Source organism: Verruconis gallopava (genome assembly GCF_000836295.1).
Source record: "Verruconis gallopava strain CBS 43764 unplaced genomic scaffold supercont1.51, whole genome shotgun sequence".
Lineage (NCBI taxonomy): Eukaryota > Fungi > Ascomycota > Dothideomycetes > Venturiales > Sympoventuriaceae > Verruconis > Verruconis gallopava.
In genome coordinates this window covers 57676-83296 of record NW_015622187.1, presented here as the reverse complement: position 1 = coordinate 83296, position 25621 = coordinate 57676, and the positions used below count along the sequence as shown (strand labels likewise).

Sequence of the window (25621 nt, the reverse complement as noted above, 5' to 3'; positions counted from 1 at the left end):
AAGATCCAGAAGAGAAGGCTTGTGCTTGGCCTGCATAATTAGTGCGCCGCATCTGGCTTCGGCCTGCAAGGACCCGTCGCCGCCATGCGAGCTGTATTGACTATCGGCCCAAGCCACAACAAGACGGTAGAGCCATGATCTCTTACTTGCGTTCCAGCATTTGGACTTGTCTTATTGTATGTCTCCAAGAACGTACGCAGAGTTGAACCACGGAACTATGCCAGATTTGCCGCTCCTCTCGACGATCTTTTACATAGAACTAACGTCATTTAACCCACTACAACTGGAGTAAATGCGCCACCGCGAAAGGCGTATAGCCTCTCCTCTTGTTCAGTATAGATTCCACAGTAAAAATGGAATTGTCTTATCAGGTCTCTAACATATTGATCGACCCTGACAACCAGGTTCTTGATAGTCAATGATAGCGCTCCCCTTGAGAACAAGCGTAGATACATGAGGAATGCCTTCTAGAGTTAAAATCATCGTGATTTCTGCGTACAGACGACTTTCAAAAGAAGGGTCGTTTATGGCGACCGCAAAGGTTGTATAGGCAAATTTTTCATGGACTGCGAAAATCTACATTTTTGGGTATCTTGCTGTCATTCGTCCAAGCAACGCCAAATAATGCACTCACTTCTTCTCCGCCTCTGGGGGATCAGCTGTTATAGATATCTACCGTTTCAAGTGATCGTCCAAAGCGGGACTTCTGGGGCTCGTACCTAGCGTGGAGTCGCTTTCGCTGCGGCCGAGAGGACTTCGCGCATGTTCAAGCCCATGTCTCAACTGCTGGCTCCTGGTTCTTCCCCCCTGCAACGCAAGGTGATGTTGCATATGTCGCCGTAAACTCGGCGAAGGGGTTTCGCCGCATGGCGGAGATCGCAGACCTGGTGAGCTTCTTGGATCATCCTGCCACTGGCGCCAATCCCCGTCGTCATCATGGAGTGTATGGCCCTTGTGCTGAATGTAATCTTCTCCCCGTGGTTTGATTGGGCTCTCATCATAAGGATCAAATCCCACACGCAGACGAGCTTCCCGGCGCATGCGCTTGCGGTAATCGCTATCGGCTCCAGCGCCCGTGGATGAGGACCCAGACAAGAAGAAATTGAGAAATTCGTCACTGATGCTCAGATGGGATGTCTGTTGGAACTGCTGAAGGGCTGTTAAGCGAAGAAGAAGCTCTAGAAGAGACAAGGAACCCCGCAAGGCAGGAAATCCTGACATTGGAAAGAAGCCGTGGACAGCTGAATTTTCTGATATTGTTGGTTGTGAAATCTGGCTAGATTGTAGTTCAGTGCAGGATTTGGCCGGAAGAGGTGGAGAGGAGGGTGGGTTCGCAGATGAGCCTCTGATTCTCAGGCCTGCTAAAGTGCTTGACAGAAAATCCGTGGTATTATTCCGTGCAGCGGCTGGGGGGGACGAGCTGATCTCCTCGGACGCTGATTCATCGTCGCTGTCGGATTCCGAAGCCTCGGTATAAACCTCAAGTGCGAGCCATTCTGGATCAAGGTCGGGTGGAAAGCCATTCTTGGATTGTCGATTTGCTGTGTTTTCGGGAAATTTCTCTTTCATATGTGAATAATTTCCAGCATCGTCGGTGAAATCGTCGGAATCCTCTTCCCCTTCTTCATCACCACTCATCATTCGTCTCGGCGGCACAGCATTTGTGTCTCGCTTGATGAGAAGGACCGGACTGTTCGGCTCACCCATCGATCCGATCTTCAAAATCTTGCCTGTATCTGCGTAGAAGATCTTGGACACTTCATGAACTGGAATGACCTCTCGAATCCCAGCTCGACGTACGTCCTCGAACTCCTCTCCCTGTTCCTCGTGGAAACGGTCATCGTCGAGATCTTCAATGATCACTAACTGATATGCAAACTCTTGCGAGCGGTTCTGAGATGGAAAGTTATGGAGAGACTCTGGACTGTCGCTTTGATTTGATGCCGATGGAAATTCATAGATCCTTTCCAAGGGAACGCGGTACAGCTTCACATGTGCCTTGCGAATTACTTCCTTCCAGGTAGTTTCGGTGACGCCTTCCACGTCATGTGGCCGGAGCGCATGAGCAGCAAATAGCATGTACACAGACAGTACAAAAGCGGGTCCGATCTGAACGGCATTACTGCATGTCGCCACGTAGTTCGCGTCACCGGCGGATAGAAACGTGCTTGCCTGGAGTAGACGTGAGGGCGAGACTGAATGTGGTAGTGAGGTGGACAAACTCGCGCCACTTGTTGTTATGGCCAGCATCAACAATGGAACAGCGTCTTCGATACGTGTCAATAGTCGCTTCATGTCAGCAATAATGCTCTTGAGCTCTGAAGACATCTGCTCCAAGGACTTCGCATTTGGACTTTTGCGGCGAATCCTCTCCTCGTCAGCGGCGGCTTCGTTAAGACGTAAACCTAGCTCCTGGATGTCCATGCGTAATTGTTTGGTTAACGTCAAGGCAGAATCCAGGGTGGTGTTTCCTCGAGCGGCGATCAACTCGATCATATCGATAGGCGGAGAGATAATGTTGATCTTGCTTCTCAGTCGGGCCTGTAGATCCGCGATCTCATCTCTATCGGTGCCTTTAACCGACTTGAGCAGCCGGGATGCAGCTGTAATGGCATATCCAGTGGTGAGAGCGATACCCGAACGGATCGCGTAGTTTACGCTGTGTTGCACGAGCTGTCGAACAAAATCAGCAAGATGAGCATTGTCTTATGATACGCCCGTCGCAAAACGACGCATCCAAACGAAACATACCTTCCCAAGCAAGTCTTCCATCGCAGGAACAGAGCAGAAGTTACATGTTTGTTTTGCATGGCGAACAAATGTGTTTAAGAAGTAGGTTGTTGGCAAGGCAGCGACGCGGGCGACTAATCCAGAAGTAGACTAGCGCATTTTCAGTCATTCTTCACTCAGTTTCACTGGTGAATCTCCAACATCGCATCTCAATTTGCCACCCAAAGTAACCGTTCAAGAGGCTACAAGGTTTGCGTGGGCACGATGCAGGGCTTCAATATGGGGCGGTACATACCGCCAGCGTCAGAAGACCCGTCTCTGTCCTCTAGTGCGGTCGGCGGCTTCAACTCGCAAAAAGGCCATCCGCTCGGATCTCGCTTCAGCAAAGCCAAAGATGGCATTATCAAGATTCGCTTTGAAATGCCATTTGACACGTGGTGTGAGACGTGCAAACCCGAATTTCTTATCAAGCAAGGAGTTCGCTTCAATGCCGAGAAGAAGAAAGTAGGGAATTACTTGAGCACGCCCATATGGGAGTTCAGTTTTAGACATCCACCATGCTCAGGAAGTATTGTCATAAGGACGGATCCTGAGAACACTGCGTACGTAGTGTCTTCTGGCGGCAGAAAGAAAGCAGGCGCTTCCACGACTGCGCTGGAGCGAGACTATGGCGAGATTTTGACGGAAGAGGAGCGAGAACGGCGGAGGAACGATGCTTTCGCTCGCCTCGAAGGTCAGGTAGAGGAGAAGATACAGGTGAAGGCCGATAGCGCTAAATTAAAGGAGCTTTATCAAGCGCAAAGTCGGAATTGGAACGACCCATACGCTGCGAATCAAAGATTACGACGGGACTTTCGTGTGGGCCGAAAGCAACGAGAAGCCGCTGCCAAGGAGAAAGAAGAAGTGGCTGAAAGATATGGATTGGGAATAGAACTACTTGACTACACTCAAGAAGACGCAGATCGTGCCGCATTGGTTGATTTTGGAGATAAAAATTTGGCTGAGAACAATGTCGAAAAATCACTCGCCAAACCGCTGTTCTCCAAAGGCGCGCAAGTATCAGATGAACGACCGTCGGGTGTGACGAAATCGGAATGGGATAAGCAGAAAGCGGCAAAATCTTTCCAACACAACGTCGTCTTGAATACGAAGGCGAAGATGAATCCTTTTGGTACAGGGATATCGGCGTGGTCTGCGCCGCGGAAACGGCCGAGAGCAGCGATGGACAGCAATGTTTCCAGCATGCCACACGTTATTAAGCGCACAGCTTCAGAAGAGCAGGAGTCTGTTCTGCCAAAGCAGGCCAAGCTGGTTACGTATGACGATTCAGGAGATGAAGCTTGAAATGGTTATCGGGAACATGAACATGCCTACAACCGGACTCATGAAGTTGAACATCATAATTCAACATGAGACTCTGAAGAAAGCTCTTGACTCCTCGCAGGCGGATTTCGAGAAAAAACCCAGGTATGTAAATCTTACACTGAAAGACGATACTACACATTTCAGCTGACAAGTGGTCTGCGATGAGTATCTCTGTTGTCAAGTACATGCATTGATATCAAGCCTTGGGCAGTTCAATTCGCTGATAAAGCGTATTGATGGCTACATTGGCAAGCGCTTCGGAGTTATGATCGGCTATCAAGTTGAGCTTGCCAGAATCAGGTCATATGAGAGGTTGCATTAGCGTGGATGTTGACTTTGTCAGAGGAGCTGAATCGTGGATTAGACATGGCTGCTGGTTCTCTGGTCCACTTTTGCGCCAGGGCAGAGCCAAGAAGACGATACTTAGCTTTTGCCTCTTGTTGAGGGTTGATTGTGAAACGTGCAGGCGTGTATCTGAAGCCGCTACCAGTGCCTGGACCTTGAATTCCGAGAATCTGAACCCCCCTTTACCAGCCTGGCGCCATCTCGAAGTTTCTTGATGCTGTCTACCAATAGAAAATTCTCTGCAAAGCATTTTTCAAATCAAACTCGGGAACATCAGCCGTTTGCCAAGTTTTTCTTATCCATCCGGCGATTTCTGGGGTAACCCGGGCGAATGTTCACGTCCCCCGCATTTTTTCGGTTATTTTCCCAGCCTATCAACAACCACAACACCTTAAGTTTGGGAACGACTCCAAAGTGCCCATTGGACAAGCCAATATCCGGTGGAGTGTTTTCCTTTCGACGATCTCCACATGGCCGAAAAGTGACGGGCGTTAGCAGGCCAGGCACAGAGGTGTGGATCAGCAAAGATGCCAAACTAGCTTTCGCGGGGTTCTTTTATACCAAAAATGTGTCACAAGCTACGATCCGAGATGCTAACGTTTGCTGGACCGGGAATAGCGCTCATGCCCACGCAAATTATTACTTCAGGAAGCGTGCTCAAATGAGGGGCTTGTTGACAAACTAACGATATCGCCATGCGGAAGATACCGTATTTGAAAGACTATAAAGGCTATATGTCCTCGTAATGCCCATCCGTGGTGGCAACGAAGTCCATAAGGCACATTGTGCGGACTGCTTTGGACAGATTTTGACTTCAGGTATATGAGATATTGACGATTGAAACCTGCCAAGATGGGGAAGCTCATTCCGAATGCGTTCAATCTGATGGTTGTGATTGCTGTCGCTCTTGGGAGCACAGGTCTGTGTCCTATCGCTGCCTCGCAAGTACTCTGGCCATTGCTTACAACCAGCAGCATGTTCGTACGGTATGGCTGTGATCAGCTCCACGATCGGCCAAACGCAGTTCTACAAGGACATGCATCTGGCAGCCCCAGGGGAGCCGGGATATGCGCACACTGCGAACCTGATCGGCGCCATGAACGGCCTGAACTCCGCGGGCTCAGCCTTTGGTGCATTTTTCACCATGTGGAGTGCTGACAAGTACGGACGTCTGCGTTCGATCCAGGCCGGCGCGATTGTGCTCATCGTTGGTGCCGTCCTGTGTACCGCCTCCGTGGATGTTGCTATGTTTCTGGTCGCTCGGTTTATTGCAGGCTTTGGTATCGGTATGCTTATCACTGTAAGCATTGTGTTCTCCCGTTCTTTGGTCCCACGCTAAGCTAGATGAAAGGCCATCCCAATGTATCAGGCCGAAGTGTCTACTCCGGAGTCGCGAGGGTTCATGGTTTCCATGCACGGCATCATGTTCGCTATGGGATACTCCCTGTCAGCCTGGATTGGCTTTGGCTGCTTCTTTATGACGCTTTCTGGTTCCAGCAGTAGCTTTGCATGGAGATTCCCGCTTGCCTTCCAGAACGTGCCGGCATTGATGCTACTGGTCTTTTCCAGGTGGCTACCGTTCTCTCCACGCTGGCTTTTGCAGCAGAATCGTACAGAAGAAGCCCACGACGTGATACGCAAATTACATCACACTCCGGGAGATATCCACGAAGAGCTTGCAACCAAGGAATTCTTGCAGATGAAGAAACAACTTGAACTCGATAGGCAGATCAAGTCGACCACAAGCCCACTTGATATATTTAGAACACCAGCGAATAGGAAGCGGTGTTGGGTAGGGTTCGTATGGCAACCATCAACCTTTTGATCATGGCTGATGTGGTGCAGATTTTCGCTCATGTTTGGAAACCAGTTCACTGGAGTCTTGGTAAGCTCAGCCGTTTCCAACCGTGAATTTCAGCTGTAGATGGCTGACTGGCCCAAGGTCATCGCAAACTATGGAGTTCTGTTGTATGCCGCTCTCGGGATGAAGACATATATGCCGTTGCTTTTGTCCGCTCTCTGGGTCACGTCGTCCTTCCCAGGCAACATCTTTACGGCCTTCTTCGTTGACAAGCTCGGTCGCCGAACATTCCTCTTAACTGGTCTGACCGGCCTGACAATAACTCTCATTTTTGAATGCGCGATGCAGGCATCTTTTCTCGGAACAACCAACACGGCCGGTCAGAAGGCTGCCATCTTCTTCATATTTCTCTTTATTGGTTTTTGGTGGTATGTACACCTGACGCAACGATCTTTGAAGAGACGCTAACTTTGAACAGAGCTTTACATTTCTCCTTTCATCGCAAAAAAGTTGTCCTTTGAGTTGGACTGCTAAGTGGAAATGGATTCAAGCCATTGCCAGTCAGCAAGGCTTCAAAGATTGGGTCAACGTTTTCTTTAGATTTTTTGTCTAACTCTCGTAGGTCGACCTTCATGGATGCCTCCCAATTCGTGTACCTCTCTGAGATCTTCCCCACCCACATTCGGTCTACTGGTGTCGGTATCGGCATGCTTGGGCTCTATTTCGCCAGCATCATTCTCCTCGTCGCCGGCCCAATCGCGCTGGACAAAATCACTTGGAAGTTCTTCCTTGTGCTTATCATTCCGACCTTCTTGCATCTGCTGAATGTGTACTTTTTCTTCCCAGAGACAAAGCAGCGATCACTCGAGGATATCAACGCCCAGTTCGGTGAGAAGGTCGCAGTCAGGTACTATGGTGCGACCGAAGAGGATGAGCTTGCTTACGCCAAGGCTATTGAGGAGGAAGATAGAGCTCATGGGATTCAGTCAGGCAAAGCCATTGACGCTGAGAAGACGACAGTCACCCACATCAACAATGTGTGATGTGTGAGATTGTTCCTGCTTGTTGCGTGTTTGATATGTGGATGATGGATGGAAGACATCAAGTGCCATAATCGTGATTCCATTCTCGGCATTAGATGTTATGATCCTGCTCGAGTTGAATTATTGTCTTAGCGGGTAGTCTATACGTGAGCGGCGCTTGCAACGCCGTGGCAATGCCAGAGTTTAGCGTGCGCCTCCAAACTTGATCCAAAAAAAGCATTTCCTTTCAAATGGGACGTGCACTTCATAACGCCATTCCGGTTCACCTTCGTTCATTTGGTCATGCCAATAGCACCGCCTGGGTGGTTCTTCTTAAATATCTGCTGCATTTCAGCGCCATGTAACTTTTGTGCCACTGAGATGGCAAGCGATTGCCCGATCACTAGAGCTACGGTAACACTTGTAGAGGGAGCAGCGACGCCAAAGCTGGTCTCCTCGGACTGATGTAGTGGAGCCGGGAGCAAAATGGCGTCTGGACGTTTAAGAAGAAGCGGGCATGCGTCGACCTCCAAGTTTGACGTTAAGGCTATGATTTGGTTGTTTGGTGGGATGTGTTGTATCGTGTTGAGCAGCTCCGGCGTCCGGCCACTGTACGAAATGAAGAGGACGGTGTCATCCTGAACATTTTGTCAGCGAATCTTTACAAGCATTAAGAGGATACATTTGTTTCATGCCTCGCCAATGTCTCCTAGGTCTCCGTGAACAGCCTCCGTAGCATGCATAAAAGAACTGGATATGCTCAAGCTCTTCAGCATCGCGACCAGCTGCTGACCAATAATCCCGCTTTTGCCCACCGCACATATCACAAGCTTGCCCTTGTTTAGCTTCGAGGTCGCAACAGCATCCGCTGCTCGAAGCATGCCCTGCCTTGCATTGGGATCCGTCTCATACAGCCGGGCAACATGCGATATGGCGGTGGCATTGACTGCTAGTACGTTCACGGTGCAGGACAACAGTTGGGCGCCTTCAGGATCTTCCGCGGTCACAGGCGGAGTGACGGGCATACAACGCTTTCGTTTCCGAGCGTGTGTCTCGTGTGAGTCTAGGGCAAGCGAATCTGGAGACGGGAGAGGGGCCACGATGACGGGCGCGGGTGAGTCCATGGGAGATTCTACGGACGCGTGTGGCGAGGGTGCGCTCGCAACGGTGCGACGTACGCGGGACACGCAAGAATGAGGACGCTTCAGTGAGCGGCACGAAGGTGAGCAGACAATAAACGCAAGGTGGTGGCGACAAGGCGATGGAGCAGGACACCATTTTTCTAGCAGCAAAGATAGTGTACGGCAACCGAGGACGGATTTATTTTAGTCAGGACCAAGCAGTACTGTAACAGTCAAGCTAGCGGGCAACGCGGCACCACGCGGGCAGCGGGATCGTTTGGGAAGGTAGACGAGCTTCACGCGAAACACCGGGGCCCTGCATGGCGAAATGATGATTCATGATAGGTAGACTGGGGCTTCTGGATCGTGGATGATGGTCGTCATCCAAGGCCGTCGTCGACGGAGGAGTTCGGCCACGGAAAGACCCTTTGGTGGTGGTGAAGTTGGTAGGAGGGTTCTGCAGATGCCCGTAAGAAAACGGGTGCGCGTAATTTATCTCCCGAGTCGGGCAGATAAGATCGGATAAGATCTTTTCTGCGCTTCTGATTGGCCTTGTCGAGCCGAGACCGAAACATTTCAGGCAAAAGCGCCTGCGTACCCAATTACCACCGACGACGCACGCCATCCGAACTATGCCCAATGCAATCCGAGATGACCCATCTTTGCATCTCATAAGCTGAAATCTACCCGGGGCAAGGTCGCGTTCTGGAGGCCGATCCGTCCAAAACACCATGTGCTAACGCCATCGAACGCGGGCAGCGTGAACGAGCGTCACCGCGCAAAGCCAGCGATCTGCCTGCGTTCGTCTGAGGCATGTGGACATTGCACCCAAAGACGCCGTCTCGGATTGCCGGTTTGGTTTGATCCATGACAGCGATATTAGGCCTTTAGTCCAGCATGGCGAATCGTGCGTGCGGGGCCCCTCAGAGCCATAATCTCACCATACATTTCTGCCTCTGTGTTCGGCACTGTTTGATCGACACACCAGTTCATGTCTATATGATGACGAGCAGGAGATACTATCTTGAGGAGCAGAACGAACAAGGAAAAACAAAAATCACCAGACTCCTGCGGCTACCACAGAGCGTGCCTGCTGTCATATGACCACGTATCCCACCTAGCAGCCTTTGTGCTCTCGCTCGTATCCCTCCATGTTGTGGACACCTAGAACTTTCCAACATCCCTACGTACATTCCGTTCGACAGACGGGACATCGATTGGCCGTCTCCAGCCAGTCCAGCACGCAGCTGGTGTGGAACTGGTGAGTGCACGGGAGCCACGTCCAAGGAGCATTGTCGTCGCCGTCATCCATACAAATGCCGCATTCGCGCTGGAGACACACCGCAGGTAGATCCTGCTGCTTGTTGCCGGTGCCTGCAAACGGGTTTTGAATGGCCCGTTCTGCGCCTGCATTGTCGTTACGGGTGTTTGCACTCGTCGGCTTGGCGCTGGGGCCCGCTTCATAGTTATATTCCGTCGGGTCGACCCAGTGCTGGTCAAAGCTATGACGACGGCCGGACAAATCCTGACTGAACTCTTCGTGTTGGAGCACCATGGCTATCTCCTCATCGTTGAAAGATCGGTCGATCATGTCTATGGCTCGAAGGGTCGCTTCACTTGGTAAAGCGGTAGACTTGCCCTTGTTTGCAGGCGGCAGAGTTGGAAAGAGGCATGCTGGCAGGATACGTCTGAATCCGCAGCGACGGACGGGAGCAGCTTTCGCCATGGGCGACTCCCATTGCGCCACCTTTCCTCTTGGATTGTAATAGTACCAATCCTGCTCATCCTCTTCATCGTCATTAACATCATGCGCCTTGCTACGAACGACGGTAGTGTTTGAAGCTTGACTCACCATCCCAAAGAGCAGTCCATCCTTCTGGGACCCTTGGAGCCTCTGGCGGCTTCTGAGAAGGTATCAGTGCAGTGGCTCAAGCATGCCCAAATGCTGGTATAACGTACAGACGAAAGAACGGGAGCTGGGGCAACCATCAGGCTCAAGGGAAGTGCTTCGGACGAAACCGAAATTTCCAAATAACCCTACCACTGGGTGAATATCTTGAGCTTGTGCGAAAAATGTATCGTCACTCTTTGATCCCTTCGACGATTGAAATGCGTGAGGAAAGAAAAGGAGCAGACACTTGGATATAGGAAAGAAGAGACGATCTCAAGCTGCCCCACTTCTAGGCTGAGTTGCGATACGAAGTCTCTGCCCGGTCAAGCCCCATTCTTTTGTGTATCACACCAGCCAACGGCGCCATGTCTCATTCGCTAAAACGACTGTGCCTCCGAACATTGAGGCATTTTGCTTGGTCGCGCGTGCGAACTAGTCTTGTTGCAAATGGCCGGTCAGGCTGAATCAGGGCATGAACCGCGGCCTCTTCTCCCCTCTTGAAGCAGTTAGTCATGATTCACGTGATCTGTTTTGGCCCCCGTGGCGCAGATGTGTCACTTTGTGATGTGCCTCCTCTCATAAGGTCCACCCACTCACAACAATACATTATGCGGGCAGGCTGGAAAAGCTCACCGAGAGCAGGACGACTGGCTATTCTCAAGCCGTACTCTCGTCGCGAGCTTGATTGATCACAGTCCCCAAGGACAAGGCAGAGAAGGTGGATTTCGGGAAAGGCTTATGAATTTTCCTCCTCAAATACAGACTTCAATAGTAATGGCGCTTCGATCCATTTCGCATCATATGTCACCTGAACATCCCGCCCCAGAGAAATTCCGATTTTGACTGGTACCCGGCCGTATAGATTTTGAGTTCTATCGTCAGTTATCATTTCGACCAGTTTTTTCTTTCATATCCTCTGCACGGTGTTCTACCACAATGTCAGTCGGGCTAGGTGCATGTACACCTTCCACGGCTTGGAGATCTTTCCCTTGTTTCCCAGTCAAAAACAACCAAAACATCATAATAGTCTTTCTGCCTTCAATCAGCGGCGTTAGTGTTATAGTAAAAGTTGCCGCAAATGCGAACAAAAACGACAAGGCGACCCAAAAACGAAAAAAATTCTTCGAGAAGACATATTTTGTGCCGTACATGGGCATCGGCTAAAAAAGGTTAGCACTGACCCAGAACATGGCAGCAAAGGGTGTCGTCTCACCCAGAGAATGACGAAAATAAAGCACAGGATCGAGGCAATGAGTATCGCCATCAATTTTCCTCTCTCCAGGGTATGAGAAGCTTCCGGAGTCATATGTTCTGCTGCCGCTTGCTCCGCGAGTTGCTCTGGAGACAGGCCTTTGATGTCACTGTCATCGACAACAATAATGTCCGTTGTTAATCTCTTCCAGTCGAATGTGTCGGGCCCAAAAACAAAGGTACAGAGTATAGAGTATATGGCTCCACTAAACAGCGAAGTGGCGTTGCCGATGACAAGCGGTAGAATTCGAGAAGTCGTCGCGACTGTCACGAACCCTTCAAGAGCATGGGTGCTACCGAGCCAGGATGCAATCGCTGTCACACTACCAAGTATGGGTGCTACAACGATGGCAACTTTGTTCTGGCGCTTCCAAAGGACGGTGCTGTATATAGGAAAGACTGCACAGCCGGTGAAAATGCCCATGCATGTTACCAGGTAGTTCACTCCGATTGTTGTCTGGGAGACACCCGTCGCTATAACAGCCATGCATACTGACCACACAACTACAGCGAAATGCGACATCCGAAGTAACTTTCCCCCTGATGTTGTGGGATTCACATAAGCTTGTTTCGCTCCCAGTCAGCAATTAAGCATACGTAAACTTTTCGGAGCAAGCATTACCTCCATATATGTCATATGTGTACACTGCTGCAATTTACACAATATCAGCAGAGAAACCTGATGTGCACGCCATGAAGACCATGAAAAGTACGAAAAATGCGCCTCCCTTTCCCATAAGAGCTTGTGCTGCATACGGTAAAGCAAGTCCCTGTGATATGTCCTCTGCGGTCAATGTGTGCATGTTCGGACTTCCCTGCATTGCTCTGGCAGCCAGTCCAAATGTTGTGGCAAGACAGAATTGGATGGAAAACTAAGCTAAGCAACCGATCATGTAGCCCGGCAATGTGCTGACTGGATCTGCCGTAATCGCTTTCTGGAAAAGCTGAACATCGATAGTGGTTCCAAACACTGCACACCAGAAAACAACACCAAGGAGAACTCCATCTTGCGACCGCATGGTGAGATATTCGCCTCCAGCATTCCCATCAACTGGAGAAATCTTGGCTTGCTCGCGAAGAAGATCATACACTTTATCTGGACTTCCCAGAACATCGTTACTAGTGTAAACAACGAATAGGCCAGCTAACACCATTGCATAGATGATGATCGTATGTGAATAGTCCGTCAGAATTGTTGCCTTGATCCCGCCTGTGAGCGTATAGATCACGACCCCTACAGGCAAAAGCCAAACCCCAGCAATAACATTCATGCCTATACGCACACATTTAGCTGAAATTTTGCTTGAGGAAAATCATTACGAACCCGTAAGTGCCGTGAAGACCGCGGAACCTCCCACGAGAATATTCACGCAGTTGATAATTGCATAGATTGTTGAGTAGAGGATGAAGATGACGTGGCCAGCCACGCCGTAACGCAGTCTTGCTACTTCCAAGAACGTATGCGCACCAGGGGCGCGTCTTTTCAGTTCAATTGCTGCCACAGCAAACACCTAGGTTCGTCAGCTTTCATTCAATAATCGTCTAGATTCGTCTTACAAAGATTTGTACTGTTGCCCCCGCGCCATAATAGTATGCTCCTGACACTCCATATTCGAATGCCCAAGTTGAAGATGTTAAAAGAGTAGCAGCGATCGTCCAAGATGAGACCACTGCGGAAGCGACAAGACCGGTGCTAACCGATCTTTTGGCGGTCATGAACATCTCAGAACCTTGGACCTCGTTGTGAAATTTTGCGAGCAGAACGTCAGCGCCCACATCCCCAGGGCAAAGAGGGCCCCGAAGCCGATGATGATTCCATAGCCAGAGCTTTGGCTCAGCATAGACTCTGCCATGATGATCCTGAAAAATATCATCAATTCTGCGTGGGCTTGGAACATAAAAGCTGCGTATAAATGTGTTCTGAATCTGGACACCGCTGATATGAAATCACACATCGTCCAATGACGTGTATTTGCGAATCACAGTATCATTTCGAGTGCATGGTTCCTAATTTCTTTTCCAGTTTCTTCTCAAAGAGGATAACTTTCTGCATGTCAATAGCCAGGATTGTTGATAACGATGAAAGGTAGCCTAGTTACGTGCATGGTCCAAATTGACATATCAGCCGTAGCATATGTTTTGGGAAGGCACAAGACGATATTTTAAATTCGTACTAAGAATCAATGTGATAAGAGGCGGGACGGGATTCTGATATCGAAATCGCTTTGCATGGACCACTATTCCCGAGCCAGGATGATATGCATGCACATGGGCATCATTGGGAGGGGTACATGTTGATCACTTCGCATGCTAAATGTGGTCGTCTGTTCAAGGGCCTCTTGAAGGTGTCACCAAATTTCTTTCAACACTTTAGAACACCAAGAAATCTTTGCTCAATCTACTCTTTGACCTGGATTATTTCAAGCTCCGAAACATGGAGGATATCGTGAAGAGAGTGGAGATCAACTGCGACATGGGGGAGGGATTTGGGAGATGGAAAATGGTCTTATCTACTTCGACTCCCTCTTGTTGAGCAAGTGTAAAGCTAACCAATTACACAGGGACCAGACGAGGAGCTCATCAAGTATATTGATGTTGCCAACATCGCATGTGGCTTCCATGCAGGTGATCCCACGATAATGAGGCGAATGGTCAGGCTCTGCAAGGAACACGGAGTCAGATGTGGCGCGCACCCAGGCTTACAGGACCTGCTTGGATTCGGACGTCGCAAGATGGAGATCAAGCCGGAAGACATGTATAACATGATATTGTACCAGGTCGGGGCTCTGAGTGCATTCCTCAAAGCTGAAGGCATTCCCCTGAATCACGTGAAACCGCATGGCGAACTGTTCTTTTACATGCAAAGTGATGACGCCATTTGCGAAGCTGTCATTAAGGCCTGTGCTGTTTTTGGGGTACCGGTATACGGTGCGAAACATGCTGACGCAGAGAAGGCACTGTGCGCGAAGTATGGTTTGACTTACGTCGAGGAGGCCTACGTTGATATCTATTGGGACAAAAACAAGAAGCTTGTAAGGGTTGGACAAGGAAAACTTGCTACTCCGGACGACATCTACTCCAGGACTTTGTCCATAGGAATGAATGACACAGTGATTGGGATCGAAGGGGAGCCATTGAAGCTTGACTTTGAAGGAAAGCCATTCTCTATTTGCATTCATTCAGATATGCCGACCGCTTTAGAAAACGTCAGAATGTGTAGGAAAGCTGTAGATGAAGTCAATGCAAGGCGGGGCTGGGCATGAAGATTTTCCTGAGCCCCATGAAAGGAGCAGAAAACGGGCATGGGGTCGATTTCAACGGAAATCGTACAGCTCGGCACTTTTAATCTACGCTCCTCATTGCGATGAAGATCAGAGTATCTTCCCGTTTCATCGACGTGCTTGTGATGCATGACTGTTTGGCGACGGGAAATTTTTCTATTTTGGGAATGGAGACTCGATAACCCAAAGGTTGTCGAATGTCTGATCAAAAGCCATTGCACCGGATAATGTTTCGCTGTGCTGCTGAAAAGATCTAACGCTTCCAGTTGTGCTTCCCTGGATGAATGAAGGGATTCAGCATCCGCTCGTCCTTGCCGTCGGACGATCACCTCTCCTTAGCGCGAAGTCAGACTTCACATCACCCGGGAATAATCCCCTTTGCATAAGCAGACATGGATCCCGAACTCGTTCGGTTGAGTCTCGCCCGGGTCAGACGCATGATAACGTAGTTGTGTACGTTTAGAGTTTTACCATAGATCCTAGAACATGACGGCTTGCGCGATAAATAACATGCGCCACGAAACCTGAACCAAATCACGACATCCAACGCGTAGATAGATAGTTTGTTCTAGAGCTTCTCGCATCGAGACTATTACACGATGACAGAATCCCAGCTTTCAAGGATCAAAAAGGTCCTGATAGCCAATCGTGGAGAAATTGCTGTTCGGTGTATCCGGGCATGTTCGGCGTTGGGTGTTAGAAGCGTATCTATATACACAGCTTCAGATTCTACATCACTTCATGTTAGCGCCGCAGACGAGTCGGTAGCTCTCAAGTCTGATGGCACACCGGGTTACTTGGACGTGTAAGTGTAAAACGAGAGCAGTTTTTCGCCAAGTTTCCTGTCAGACGATTGCTGATTTTGGAACAGAGAAAATATACTACAGATTTGCAAGGACCGCGAAGTCGACGCAGTTATTCCTGGTTACGGTTTTCTCAGCGAGAATGCGGACTTTGCCCGGAAAATTGTACAGGCGGGGATAGCATTCGTTGGACCATCGGCGGAATGTATTGCTGACATGGGGCTGAAGCATCGCGCACGCGAGCTCGCGATTGCAACTGGTGTTCCAGTTGTTCCGGGAACTGGACTGCTTCTGAGTGAAGATGAAGCTGTGGAAGCAGGCCATCATCTTGGTTATCCAATTATGTTGAAAGCGACCGGAGGCGGTGGCGGGATGGGCCTTCAAGTATGCAAGGATGCCGACGAAGTGAGAGAGAAGTTCAAAAGTGTGAAGAGTCGTGGAGAGACGTTGTTCCAGAATTCCGGGATCTTCGTTGAAAAATACTACCCAAAAAGCCGACATATAGAAGTACAGGTCTTTGGCAATGGCTCTGAGGTCATTCACTTCGGCGAAAGAGAGTGTAGCATCCAGCGCCGACACCAAAAGGTAAGCAATGCATTCCATCTTGGTAAATCAGCTGATGCAAGTAGATTATCGAAGAATGCCCATCGCCATTTGTAGAGGCGAGACGTGGATTGAGAGAGAAGCTTACTAGTTCCGCGACCAGATTTGCCCGAGCTCTGAACTACAAGTCAGTCGGAACAGTCGAATTTCTCGAGGATGACGAAACAGGAGACTTCTTTTTCCTTGAGATGAATACGAGACTGCAGGTAGAACATGGGGTCACAGAATTATGCTACAGCATAGATCTTGTGGCCTTGATGTTGCGTCAAGCTGATGCCGAGTTGGCTGGGAAACCTGGAATTTCAGCGGAGGAACTACTTCTTCTCCAAGATTTTCGACTCAATGGAGCTTCAATCGAGGCGCGTGTGTATGCAGAGATACCGTCGCGTGATTTCGCACCAAGTCCAGGTATTCTTCAGGAAGTAGTCATTCCCAGTGTTACGACTCTCCGGGTAGACACGTGGGTGAGAGCCGGTCAAGAAATCACTACAAGCTACGGTTCGTACATGCTCAGGAAATCTGTGCATTCTAAATTTTCTTACGGAGACCTCTAGATCCACTGATCGCGAAAGTAATGGTCTTTGCGTCGTCTAGATCAGAGGCTATCAACTCCATGATCAAGTTGCTTGATTCTGAAGTTTCCTTCAAGGGACCCGCAAACAACATGGACTTTTTGAGAGACATTGTCGCTTCTGAACAATTCAAAGATGGTAAAACGACGACAGACTTCATTACGAACAATCTTTCGTACAGACCATGTGCTATTGACTTCCTCTTCGGAGGTGCTTTTACAACTGTTCAAGATGTTGGAAGGCCCAAAAAGGGACACGGAATCCCCAAAGGTGGTCCTATGGATATTGTATCTGCTCGATTAGCTAACATTCTTGTCGGGAATCTGCCTGAAGATGAGCTCTTGGAGATCACATTAAGCGGACCAGAAATGTTGTTCTTGTCTGCTGCTGTGATAGCCGTGTGTGGTGCACCAACTACGCTCACTATTGACGGAAAAGAGGTATCTCTATGGAAACGACTCGTTGTCCAGCGTGGACAACGAGTCAAAGTGGGTTTTATCAACGGTCCGGGTATTCGTGCGTATCTTGCAATCAAAGGTGGCTTCCCTGGCGTTCCTGTTTTGTTTGGATCAAAATCAACAACACCCAGCCAGAAATATGGAGGCACACAAGGGCGACAGATACGCACCGGGGATTATTTGAAACTTTCAGATAAGAGTCCACTGTGGGCAGAAGAGATGGTGGAATACTCCTTACCGCTTAAGCTCATACCGGATTATAATTTTGAAGAGATTTACGTTATGCAAGGCCCTCACGATTCGGCAGATATTATGACAGATACTGATCGAAACATGTTGTATTCGACTGCTTGGAAGGTTGGACACAATTCAAATAGAACAGGCATAAAACTCATCGGGCCAACTCCCCAATGGGCAAGAAAGGACGGTGGGGAAGCTGGCTCTCACCCTTCGAATTACCTTGACTTTGGATATCCCTCTCCTGGCGGCGTTAACTGGGGTGGAGATGCTTCTACAATTCTATGCTACGATAGTCCTAATTTTGGTGGACTCGTCTGCTCAAGCACAGTTATCACCGCAGAGCTATGGAAGCTCGGCCAGCTTAGACCTGATGATCGAGTTAAACTGACTCCTGTTTCCATGGAATCCGCCACCGAGCTTCGGAAAAAACTAGATGAGTACCTAGCATTCGTTCAAAAAATTGTCAGTGATTGTAAAGAGACAGTCGCTACCAACCCAAAACTTCCTATGAACCTCAATCCTGTCGCGATTAACAAAAGTGTTGCAGTTCTCAAAGAAGTTTCAGCAAGTGGAGCACTCCGACCAAAAGTTGTTTATAGACAAGTGAGTATGGGCTAGCTCTGTTTGAATGATGATGCTAAAATAAATAAAGGGGGGAGACGCTTTCATATTGATAGAATTTGGAGAACAGTCTGCCGATATATCCGTCATGTCGCGCATAAGACTTCTGGTTTGCAAGCTTGAGGAACAAAATCTAAATGTTCTACTGACACCACATGTGGGATGCTTAACGATAGAGTACGATCCAATCAGTATCTCACAGAAGGATTTCGTGAACTTGCTCCACGATCTCGAGACATCCATAACTGCTTCCGTAGACATGAAAATCAAATGTCGCGAGTTTCGGCTTCCCGTGGTTCTCGATCACCCCGACCTTGATATGTGTATTCAACGTTACATGGCTACAACGCGAAACAAGGCGGTATATCTACCTGATAACGTCGAATATGTGCGGAAAGCCAACGCTTTGCAAAGTAGAAGAGATGCCTTGGACATTCTTACGAATACCACGTTTGTTGTCCCTGCTGTGGGCTTCATTTCTGGACTTCCCATGCTCTTCCCACTTGCACCCAAGGCATTCCTCGCGCAGAAATACAATCCAACTCGTATATCAACACCAGGAGGCACGATAGGGGTTGGTGGTTCTCTCCTCGCCATCTATCCCATGGATCAGCCAGGCGGCTACATGATGCTTGCGCGGACGCTAGAGATGTTTGACCCGTACGGGACCAAACCTGGGTTCACGACGGAAAAACCGTGGATTATGGAGCCGTATGACCTTGTGAAATTCTTCGAGGTCAGTGTCGAAGAGTACGACGCTCTCGCAACAGCCTATTTCGCTGGCCAGTACAAGTGGCAGGTCTCGGATGGGATATTTGACGTGAGACACTCGTACGACATGTTCCAAGCAGCGAAGGCTGATCCAGACGCCATTGCGTACAAAGAAAGGCAACTGAAAGCGCTCAATGAGCAGGGAGAGATTGAGAAGGTCATCTACAAGCAGTGGGAGGCTGAAGTAGCTGAAGAACCGGTAGATGAGGCGTTTGTGCAAAGTATGATGAAAGACGAGAACATTGCCACAATAAGGTCTCCAATGGCGGCGAACGTATGGAAGATACTGGTTAAGAATGGTGACGTTTTGGTCAAAGACCAGTTGGTGGCGATTTTAGAAGCGATGAAGATGGAGATCAATTTGCATGCACCCGCCTCAACTCAAGGGAAAAAGGTCAAAGCAATCATCAAGAAGCCCGGCAGTTCGGTCAATGCCGATGATGCGATCATTACGGCGGAGTAGATGTTTGAAAGGAAAATATTCAGAAGTTTTGATCACTACTTGTATTCCTGGTGCAGTCACAACAAACGCTCAATGGTTGGGGGTCTTGCCAAAGTCAAAAACCTACTCCTGTCCACCGAAGAGCTTCAGCCCTTCTATCTCTTTATCCTCCTCAGCGTCTTCATTGAAGTTTTCATGGTCCTCTTCGAGTGCAATTCTCCTACCAAACAGACTACTGAATAACTCCTCAGCTTGCCTCTCGCCCCACGAGCCTCGATCCTCGGGAGCCATGAAACTGACCAACTTCTCATGAACAGTATAACGTAATTTTCGGCCTTTACTTGCTTTCGTGTCGACCACCTTCTTTGTTTTAGCTTCGCGTGCTGCCTGCCATGGCTGAATACTCAAGTTGGAGAGGTTGATGGTGGCGTCTGAACTGCGCTGAGAGATTAGATTTGCTAATAAGATTGTGTAGAAATCCGCATCGTCGTATATTGGGAGCTTCTCGGGCTCTTTTTCACTGGCATCGTCATCACGTGCGTCGCCTGTGCTCGCCTGCGGTTTCTTGACGGATGCAGCTTGAATGGGCGCACATGATCGAGCAACTTGTGTCTTAGACACTAATCGCGCTATATCTGCTAGTTGCGCAGCAAGCACATCGCTTAATTGATTCTCCTTAATAGACTGCTGCAGTCGGCCTCGAGATTGAGGAAGAGATGTCATTGCTCGGGTTTTTGATGCCCAAAAATCCAGTCCTGTAATTCTTGGTTTCTTCTGAGCCGTTTCGTATGTCTTCATCTCCTCCCATAGCTCATCTATCGAGTCCTGCGTGGTAAATTGTCTGTGGGAGCGCTTTTGCCCGGTTTTAATGGACTGCAACGAGGTGCGAAGATCGTTCAGGTTGTTCCAGAGTTTCAATGCTGCGACTTCTGCAGCATGAATAACATCTTGCTCGGACTCTGTAATGTCCTTAGATGGATGAGAAGCTAGCAGAGAGTTCGTAGCAATTAGAGCTTTCTGAAGTTTTATTCTTGCGTTCAAGAGCGTATCGAAAGTGGATCGTTGTGCCTTGACGGCTTTACCTTTCTCTGCGTCTGCCTTCGCACTTTGCGACAATGTCGCCGCTACGTGCTTCTGATCATCAATCATGAGCTTTCGCAGCTCCTCTCTGTCTATCCCATCTGCGTTTCGAGCTGTTCCCAAACCTTCATTTCTTCCGACCGAACCTTCGTCATCGCTCTCGTCATCTTCTTCATGTGTAAGATCCGTGCCAGCTTCATTGTCCGAACGGTCTTCATCGGAGCTCCCATTCAAGCCCTCAGACAGACTTTCTTCTTCGCCATCTTGATCACTAGCGGAAATTTCATTGGCACTGTCGCTATCACCGTAGTCGCGAGAGAATGGGTCGTCCTCATCGTCGTCGACGTTCAATGCATCTCGTCGCACCTTCAAACCCGCATACTGAGGTCCAAGGTTGATAGGTTGAGGTTTTCGCAGCTTGCTCTTCCCTACTTCCTCGTAGTGTTCCCTTGCATGAATTGGCGCGTCGTTATCGCTCTCAAACTCGTTAGTTTCGCTGTCGCTATTGTATTCGCCGACGTCCTCGGGGTCAAAATCTTAGCGAAGTCGGTCAGCTCAAGATCTTTTCTGTAGGTCCCTTAGTTATACTACCTTTCGCCCTGACATCGCTTAGCTCCTGGAGTTTCTGAGCGCGCGTCTTGGGTCTTGCCATTGTTGCGGCTGAGCATGCAATGTGCACAATTACCAACTTTTTTTTTCGGGGGCGATTCTGCAGGTTCGTATTTAAGGGTCCAATGTCTTGGCATAAACCTCAACTCCTGTAGCCAATCACCAATGTAGACCGCATTAACCTAAGAGCATGAAGCGTCGACTGTTCTCGACGCTGAGTGTTTTGCGTCATGAGAATCCCTTGGTATGTAATTGATGATCAGCGAAGTCTCTACTTCTCTCCTGATAATCTTTGTAGGGGCTACCCCGGAAGGGTACGCCACCACAGTTACCACGTATGCAGCGCGGCTTGCCAGAGAGGAGGAGCATCAAAGATGTGAAGAAGGTAATCGCTGTTTCATCTGCAAAAGGAGGAGTGGGAAAGTCCACCATAGCCGGTACGATATGATCGAAGATGGATCCGCTGAAAGATCGAGTATTGATGACGAACAGCGAATCTTGCCTTGTGTTTCGCGCAGAAGGGATTAAGATCAGGAATACTCGATACGGATATTTTCGGGCCGTCCATCCCAAGTCTGTTCAACCTATCTGGAGAGCCCAGGTTGTCATCCAGTGTGTCTGATACATTTGATTTCTTTCACTTTGATTGTGATTGTTAACTGTTAACCAAAGATAACCAACTTCTACCTTTGTCAAACTATGGTGTGAAGTCCATGTCCATGGGCTACTTGGTTAACGAATCTAGTCCCGTGGTATGGCGTGGCCTTATGGTAATGAAGGCACTCCAACAGCTTCTTCATGAGGTTGAATGGGGTGGTCTCGACGTTCTTGTGCTTGATCTGCCACCAGGCACAGGCGACGTCCAACTTACCATTACGCAGCAGGTGAAGCTAGACGGCGCTGTCATAGTCTCGACTCCTCAGTCACTTTCACTAAAAGATAGCGTGAAGGGCATCAACATGTTCCGTACAGTAAATATTCCAATTTTAGGAATGGTACAGAATATGGCGCTCTTTCACTGCAGCAAATGCGGGCATGAAGAGCATATTTTTGGCTATGACGGAGTTAAGAAAGTTTGTGAAGACTTAAACATAAAATTCTTAGGGGACATACCCTTGCATGGGAATATTTCAAGCGATACAGACAAAGGAAAGCCGACAGTGGTGGCGGAACCGGACAGCGCAAGAGCAAAGGCTTTTCGAGACATCGCGTCAAAGGTCGCAGAAGAGGTTGGATTGTAAAACAACGATTCACAATCTTTGTATTCAGACGTCTTGTTCATAGAACAATGTGAACACAGGAGGCAACTTAACCAATCATCTTTTTGTCTTCATTATAGTCGCGATATTCGAATATATGAGGATTTTGCTCATCCCGAGCCCAAGTTTGTTCCGTCTTTGGCTATAAGTACATTATAAGGACTGTTAACCTTTGAGCATTTACTGCAATTTAGCAGCAGGACTTAATCGAAGACGGCAGTGCCATACGGTGACATTAGTATATCCCTTTGCTTCTTTGTCGGTACATGTATAATAAAAGCACCACTACATCTTGATTCTCCAGTCTTTCGTCCAACAGAATATTTCCAATTATTTTAGAACTTTTATTCACTGGTTTGTATCTATACTCAAGTACAGTGCCTAATCATGTTTGTTTTAACTTTAGATCAGTACCGCGAAAACATTGCCAAACTCCCATCTCTAGTTCACGCCGATGGAGATGTTGTTATTCGACTGTCTGGTCGACCAGAGGATATGTTACTAGTTCCTTCATCTATCCTTCGTAAATCTTTATACTTCGGCCCTCGCTTCTCAGGAGAATGGGCAAATCAAGAAGGCATCCGAGTAAAAATCAAGCACCCTCATACTAACCAGGAGATCGATGCTCTTCAATGGATCTTGACCTTTGATGAAGACAAAGTTTCCAGTCGATCTGGTTTCACACTGAAAGCTGGAGTAAGCTCATGATAACTTGTCTTGTCCAATCTCTAGCTAACATCTTTAGAACACCCCACCGGACGACAGCCACTGGAATGATCCCTTTGGTGAGCAACTCGCACATCTTGGATTTAGTGATAATGATTTCAAGTATCACAAATTCACTTGCAGCACTAGTGGAAAGGAAAATGACAAAACAACCTGCTTCTATGAATTCGTTCACGCTTTCTACCTCTCTGACAATGCAGCAGGATTTATTCGAAGTGCACCAACATTTTCAAGTGAATATGAATACAAACCGCGCTTCATTGCATTCAAGGATAGCGTAGTGGCTCACAGACTCCTTTTCACCTGTCTTCTTGGTCACGACATTGACTTGTCAGCATTTTCGGCCGCATTAGCCACCGCTTACATCGCAGATGCAATTGCTCTTGCAGAACTGTACGATCTTCAAGAGGCAGTTGCAAGGCGCTTTTCGAAGGCTTTGTGCATGTCCCAACGATTTTGGGATGAACTTGGTAACAACCCCGCATATTATCTTCCCCTGGCATACAAGATGCGTGACGAAGCACTGTTTATCGAGATTATACGTCGTTTTGCGGCATGTGAAACCACCGGAACCGAACGTCTGCCGCAGATCGACTCTCCGCAAGGTGAAGAATTGGCTTCTATCATTGCTGAATACCGACATCAAATTCACACATATGCCCAAAACGTTCTGAGAGCTGTTCAACGGGAATTTCTGAGCGTTCGGTGGTTTCCTGAGCATGGAAGACCTGAAGCTACTTTGCTTGGCGCTGGAGACAACCGAAACAGCAAAATGCGCCTGCGCTTTCTTGTAAATAGCGTCATTCACGAATGGGTCGTGAATCAGCTCCTTTGCGAGGAGATCGTGCACTCCAGATGGGCGCAACCAACACTCAAGTAAGTTTTTGACATCGAGGTTACTAGCCAATAGACTAAAAGTCAGACTCAGAGTGTATCGCGCATTTCAAATGGAATCCCGGAATTACGTTCCCGGAGGACTCGTGTTTGGTCAAGACGTGAATAAGGTAATCATGGAATGCTTTAAAGTCAAACCGCTAGCGAATGAAGCAAAAGAAGATCGCGTCCGCAACCCCGACTCCGTTATATCTCAACATATAAAATACATCCTCGGTCGTATCGACGCCGCCATCCAGCGGGAAATTGGGGACATTCCTGGATCAAATTACGTTGAAGAAGCGTTCACGCATTTTTATTTCGAATCGCATCACCTGCCCTGGGAGAAAGATTCACCTTGGAAAGGAGCTAGACGAAGGGATCGTGACAAGGTTTCAGGTGCAAGGTGCATCCTCGTGCTGTGAACATAGCATCTCATTGATTCAGTCACACTTAGGACTGCTGTGGAAGCAATAGAATGGAGCATGTGAAGACAGTAGAAGCGAATACATACGAATTTGGAAATGGAAGACGAGAAAAAGAGTGCGTTCCGGCGTCTCAAACTAAGCCCACATGTTATGGCGAATTAGAACAAGGAGAATCTGTAAATGCTTGTTTTGGTTTTCATGTTTTTTCCTGTTTTACCATGAAAAGGCCTCGGAAATATTGGTTGGTCAAACAAGTGTTACATACCGGACAAAGAGCATAGCAATCGCTATAGCAATGAGTTTAGGATCTTGACTGACGCTCATAGTTTCACACAGATCATCATCCCATCGTAGCTCTTGCCGCCCACGGTTTGCAGAACAGAACATGCAATTCTGGGATCTGCACCGGCATTCTCGATCACTTTCCTCGAGCCCATTACTCTGGGTTCAGCTTGCATTTCCGGGTCGACCAGACCACCCCTCCTGATCACGTTGTCCACGATAATAACGGCTCCCTTTCTGCTGCTCTTGACTGCTAGGTCTAGATAGAACCAGTTGGACTCCTTGTCCGCGTCAATGAACGTGAAGTCAAAGGGAGGTAACTTGCCCTGCTTGACTTCTTCATACACCTTTGGCAGGATATCGGCACCAGCGCCTTCCAGCACCGTGATGCGGTCGGCCACACCAGCCATCTCGAAGTTGGCTCGCGCAACCTTGGCATGCTCCGGATTATACTCGATCGTCGTGACCCTGGCGTCGGGACTGGAGTTGGCCAGGAACAAGGTGGAGTAGCCACCCAGCGTACCCACTTCCAAGATGTTCTTTGCATTCGCAATTTGCGCCTGGACCTGAAGATATTTACCCTGATTTGGGGACACCGCAATGTCCGGCAAGCCAGCGGCGTGCTGATTCTCGAGAGCCTTGTTCAAGATGTCGATGCTCGGTCTTGCAGTAGGCGAATTGATGTGAACATGCTTGAATGCATACTCATCAGCCTGGGTGGCAATTTTGGCGTCGACAAGGCGAGCCGTTTCTGTCGAAGGCGCTGACATTCTCGCAGTGCTGGGGATAAGAGAATGAAACGTCGATGACGTTCCAAGCAACAACTTTCTGTTGACTGAGCCTGTATATTTGTGAAAGATACGTTTTGTCGCCCTGATCGACATTGATTTGTCGGAGCTCGCTCTTAAAAAACGCTATGGGCCGAAGACCGTTGCCAAAAGCGATAACGGCTGAACACCGTTGAAGCGACTTCAAGCCGTCGTATTGCCGTGATTGTGAGTCACGGCATTGAGGTCATCCGCACTCCGAAATCGCCATGCCAGGGTT

General features: G+C 48.7%; 11 protein-coding genes across 12 annotated transcripts; 4 read left to right on the top strand and 7 right to left on the bottom strand.

The window, feature by feature from the left end:
• Positions 1–230: 230 nt before the first annotated feature.
• PV09_08995 (uncharacterized protein) lies at positions 231–2802 on the bottom strand. Its single transcript, XM_016362981.1, has 2 exons — positions 2752–2802; positions 231–2673 (listed from the first exon to the last, which is right to left on the bottom strand). The coding sequence occupies exons 1-2, from the start codon at positions 2770–2772 to the stop codon at positions 673–675; spliced, it is 2022 nt and encodes a 673-aa protein (XP_016209206.1). The 5' UTR covers positions 2773–2802; the 3' UTR covers positions 231–672.
• Positions 2803–2950: 148 nt separating this feature from the next.
• PV09_08994 (uncharacterized protein) lies at positions 2951–4114 on the top strand. The gene has a single exon (XM_016362980.1). It carries the CDS (start codon positions 2995–2997, stop codon positions 4072–4074), a length of 1080 nt encoding a protein of 359 aa, XP_016209205.1. The 5' UTR covers positions 2951–2994; the 3' UTR covers positions 4075–4114.
• Positions 4115–5022: 908 nt separating this feature from the next.
• PV09_08993 (uncharacterized protein) lies at positions 5023–7448 on the top strand. Its single transcript, XM_016362979.1, has 6 exons — positions 5023–5359; positions 5415–5740; positions 5792–6237; positions 6286–6325; positions 6383–6666; positions 6864–7448. Exons 1-6 carry the CDS (start codon positions 5293–5295, stop codon positions 7282–7284), a joined length of 1584 nt encoding a protein of 527 aa, XP_016209204.1. The 5' UTR covers positions 5023–5292; the 3' UTR covers positions 7285–7448.
• PV09_08992 (uncharacterized protein) lies at positions 6821–8567 on the bottom strand. Its single transcript, XM_016362978.1, has 2 exons — positions 7959–8567; positions 6821–7901 (listed from the first exon to the last, which is right to left on the bottom strand). Exons 1-2 carry the CDS (start codon positions 8385–8387, stop codon positions 7557–7559), a joined length of 774 nt encoding a protein of 257 aa, XP_016209203.1. The 5' UTR covers positions 8388–8567; the 3' UTR covers positions 6821–7556.
• Positions 8568–9219: 652 nt separating this feature from the next.
• Positions 9220–10560, bottom strand: PV09_08991. 2 transcript variants are annotated; one of them, XM_016362976.1, is made up of 3 exons: positions 10344–10560; positions 10237–10288; positions 9220–10172 (listed from the first exon to the last, which is right to left on the bottom strand). In XM_016362976.1, the coding sequence occupies exons 1-3, from the start codon at positions 10371–10373 to the stop codon at positions 9568–9570; spliced, it is 687 nt and encodes a 228-aa protein (XP_016209201.1). In that variant the 5' UTR covers positions 10374–10560; the 3' UTR covers positions 9220–9567. The 2 variants fall into 2 exon arrangements, with proteins under 2 accessions (XP_016209201.1, XP_016209202.1); XM_016362977.1 differs by having other exon boundaries at positions 10237–10560.
• Positions 10561–11153: 593 nt separating this feature from the next.
• On the bottom strand, positions 11154–12013 carry PV09_08990 (uncharacterized protein; the record flags this gene model as incomplete). The annotated part of the gene is made up of 2 exons (XM_016362975.1): positions 11154–11303; positions 11489–12013. 2 exons carry the CDS (start codon positions 12011–12013, stop codon positions 11154–11156), a joined length of 675 nt encoding a protein of 224 aa, XP_016209200.1.
• Positions 12014–12398: 385 nt separating this feature from the next.
• PV09_08989 (uncharacterized protein) lies at positions 12399–13248 on the bottom strand (the record flags this gene model as incomplete). Its single annotated transcript, XM_016362974.1, has 3 exons — positions 12399–12799; positions 12851–13037; positions 13084–13248. The coding sequence occupies 3 exons, from the start codon at positions 13246–13248 to the stop codon at positions 12399–12401; spliced, it is 753 nt and encodes a 250-aa protein (XP_016209199.1).
• Positions 13249–15406: 2158 nt separating this feature from the next.
• Positions 15407–19338, top strand: PV09_08988 (urea carboxylase; the record flags this gene model as incomplete). Its single annotated transcript, XM_016362973.1, has 5 exons — positions 15407–15612; positions 15679–16195; positions 16240–16711; positions 16768–18086; positions 18136–19338. 5 exons carry the CDS (start codon positions 15407–15409, stop codon positions 19336–19338), a joined length of 3717 nt encoding a protein of 1238 aa, XP_016209198.1.
• Positions 19339–19348: 10 nt separating this feature from the next.
• On the bottom strand, positions 19349–21070 carry PV09_08987 (uncharacterized protein). Its single transcript, XM_016362972.1, has 2 exons — positions 20989–21070; positions 19349–20933 (listed from the first exon to the last, which is right to left on the bottom strand). The coding sequence occupies exons 1-2, from the start codon at positions 21047–21049 to the stop codon at positions 19441–19443; spliced, it is 1554 nt and encodes a 517-aa protein (XP_016209197.1). The 5' UTR covers positions 21050–21070; the 3' UTR covers positions 19349–19440.
• A 96-nt stretch (positions 21071–21166) lies between these two features.
• PV09_08986 (uncharacterized protein) lies at positions 21167–22383 on the top strand. Its single transcript, XM_016362971.1, has 4 exons — positions 21167–21250; positions 21305–21443; positions 21499–21618; positions 21679–22383. Exons 1-4 carry the CDS (start codon positions 21197–21199, stop codon positions 22245–22247), a joined length of 882 nt encoding a protein of 293 aa, XP_016209196.1. The 5' UTR covers positions 21167–21196; the 3' UTR covers positions 22248–22383.
• Positions 22384–24612: 2229 nt separating this feature from the next.
• On the bottom strand, positions 24613–25458 carry PV09_08985 (uncharacterized protein; the record flags this gene model as incomplete). The annotated part of the gene is made up of 1 exon (XM_016362970.1): positions 24613–25458. The coding sequence occupies one exon, from the start codon at positions 25456–25458 to the stop codon at positions 24613–24615; it is 846 nt and encodes a 281-aa protein (XP_016209195.1).
• Positions 25459–25621: the final 163 nt, after the last annotated feature.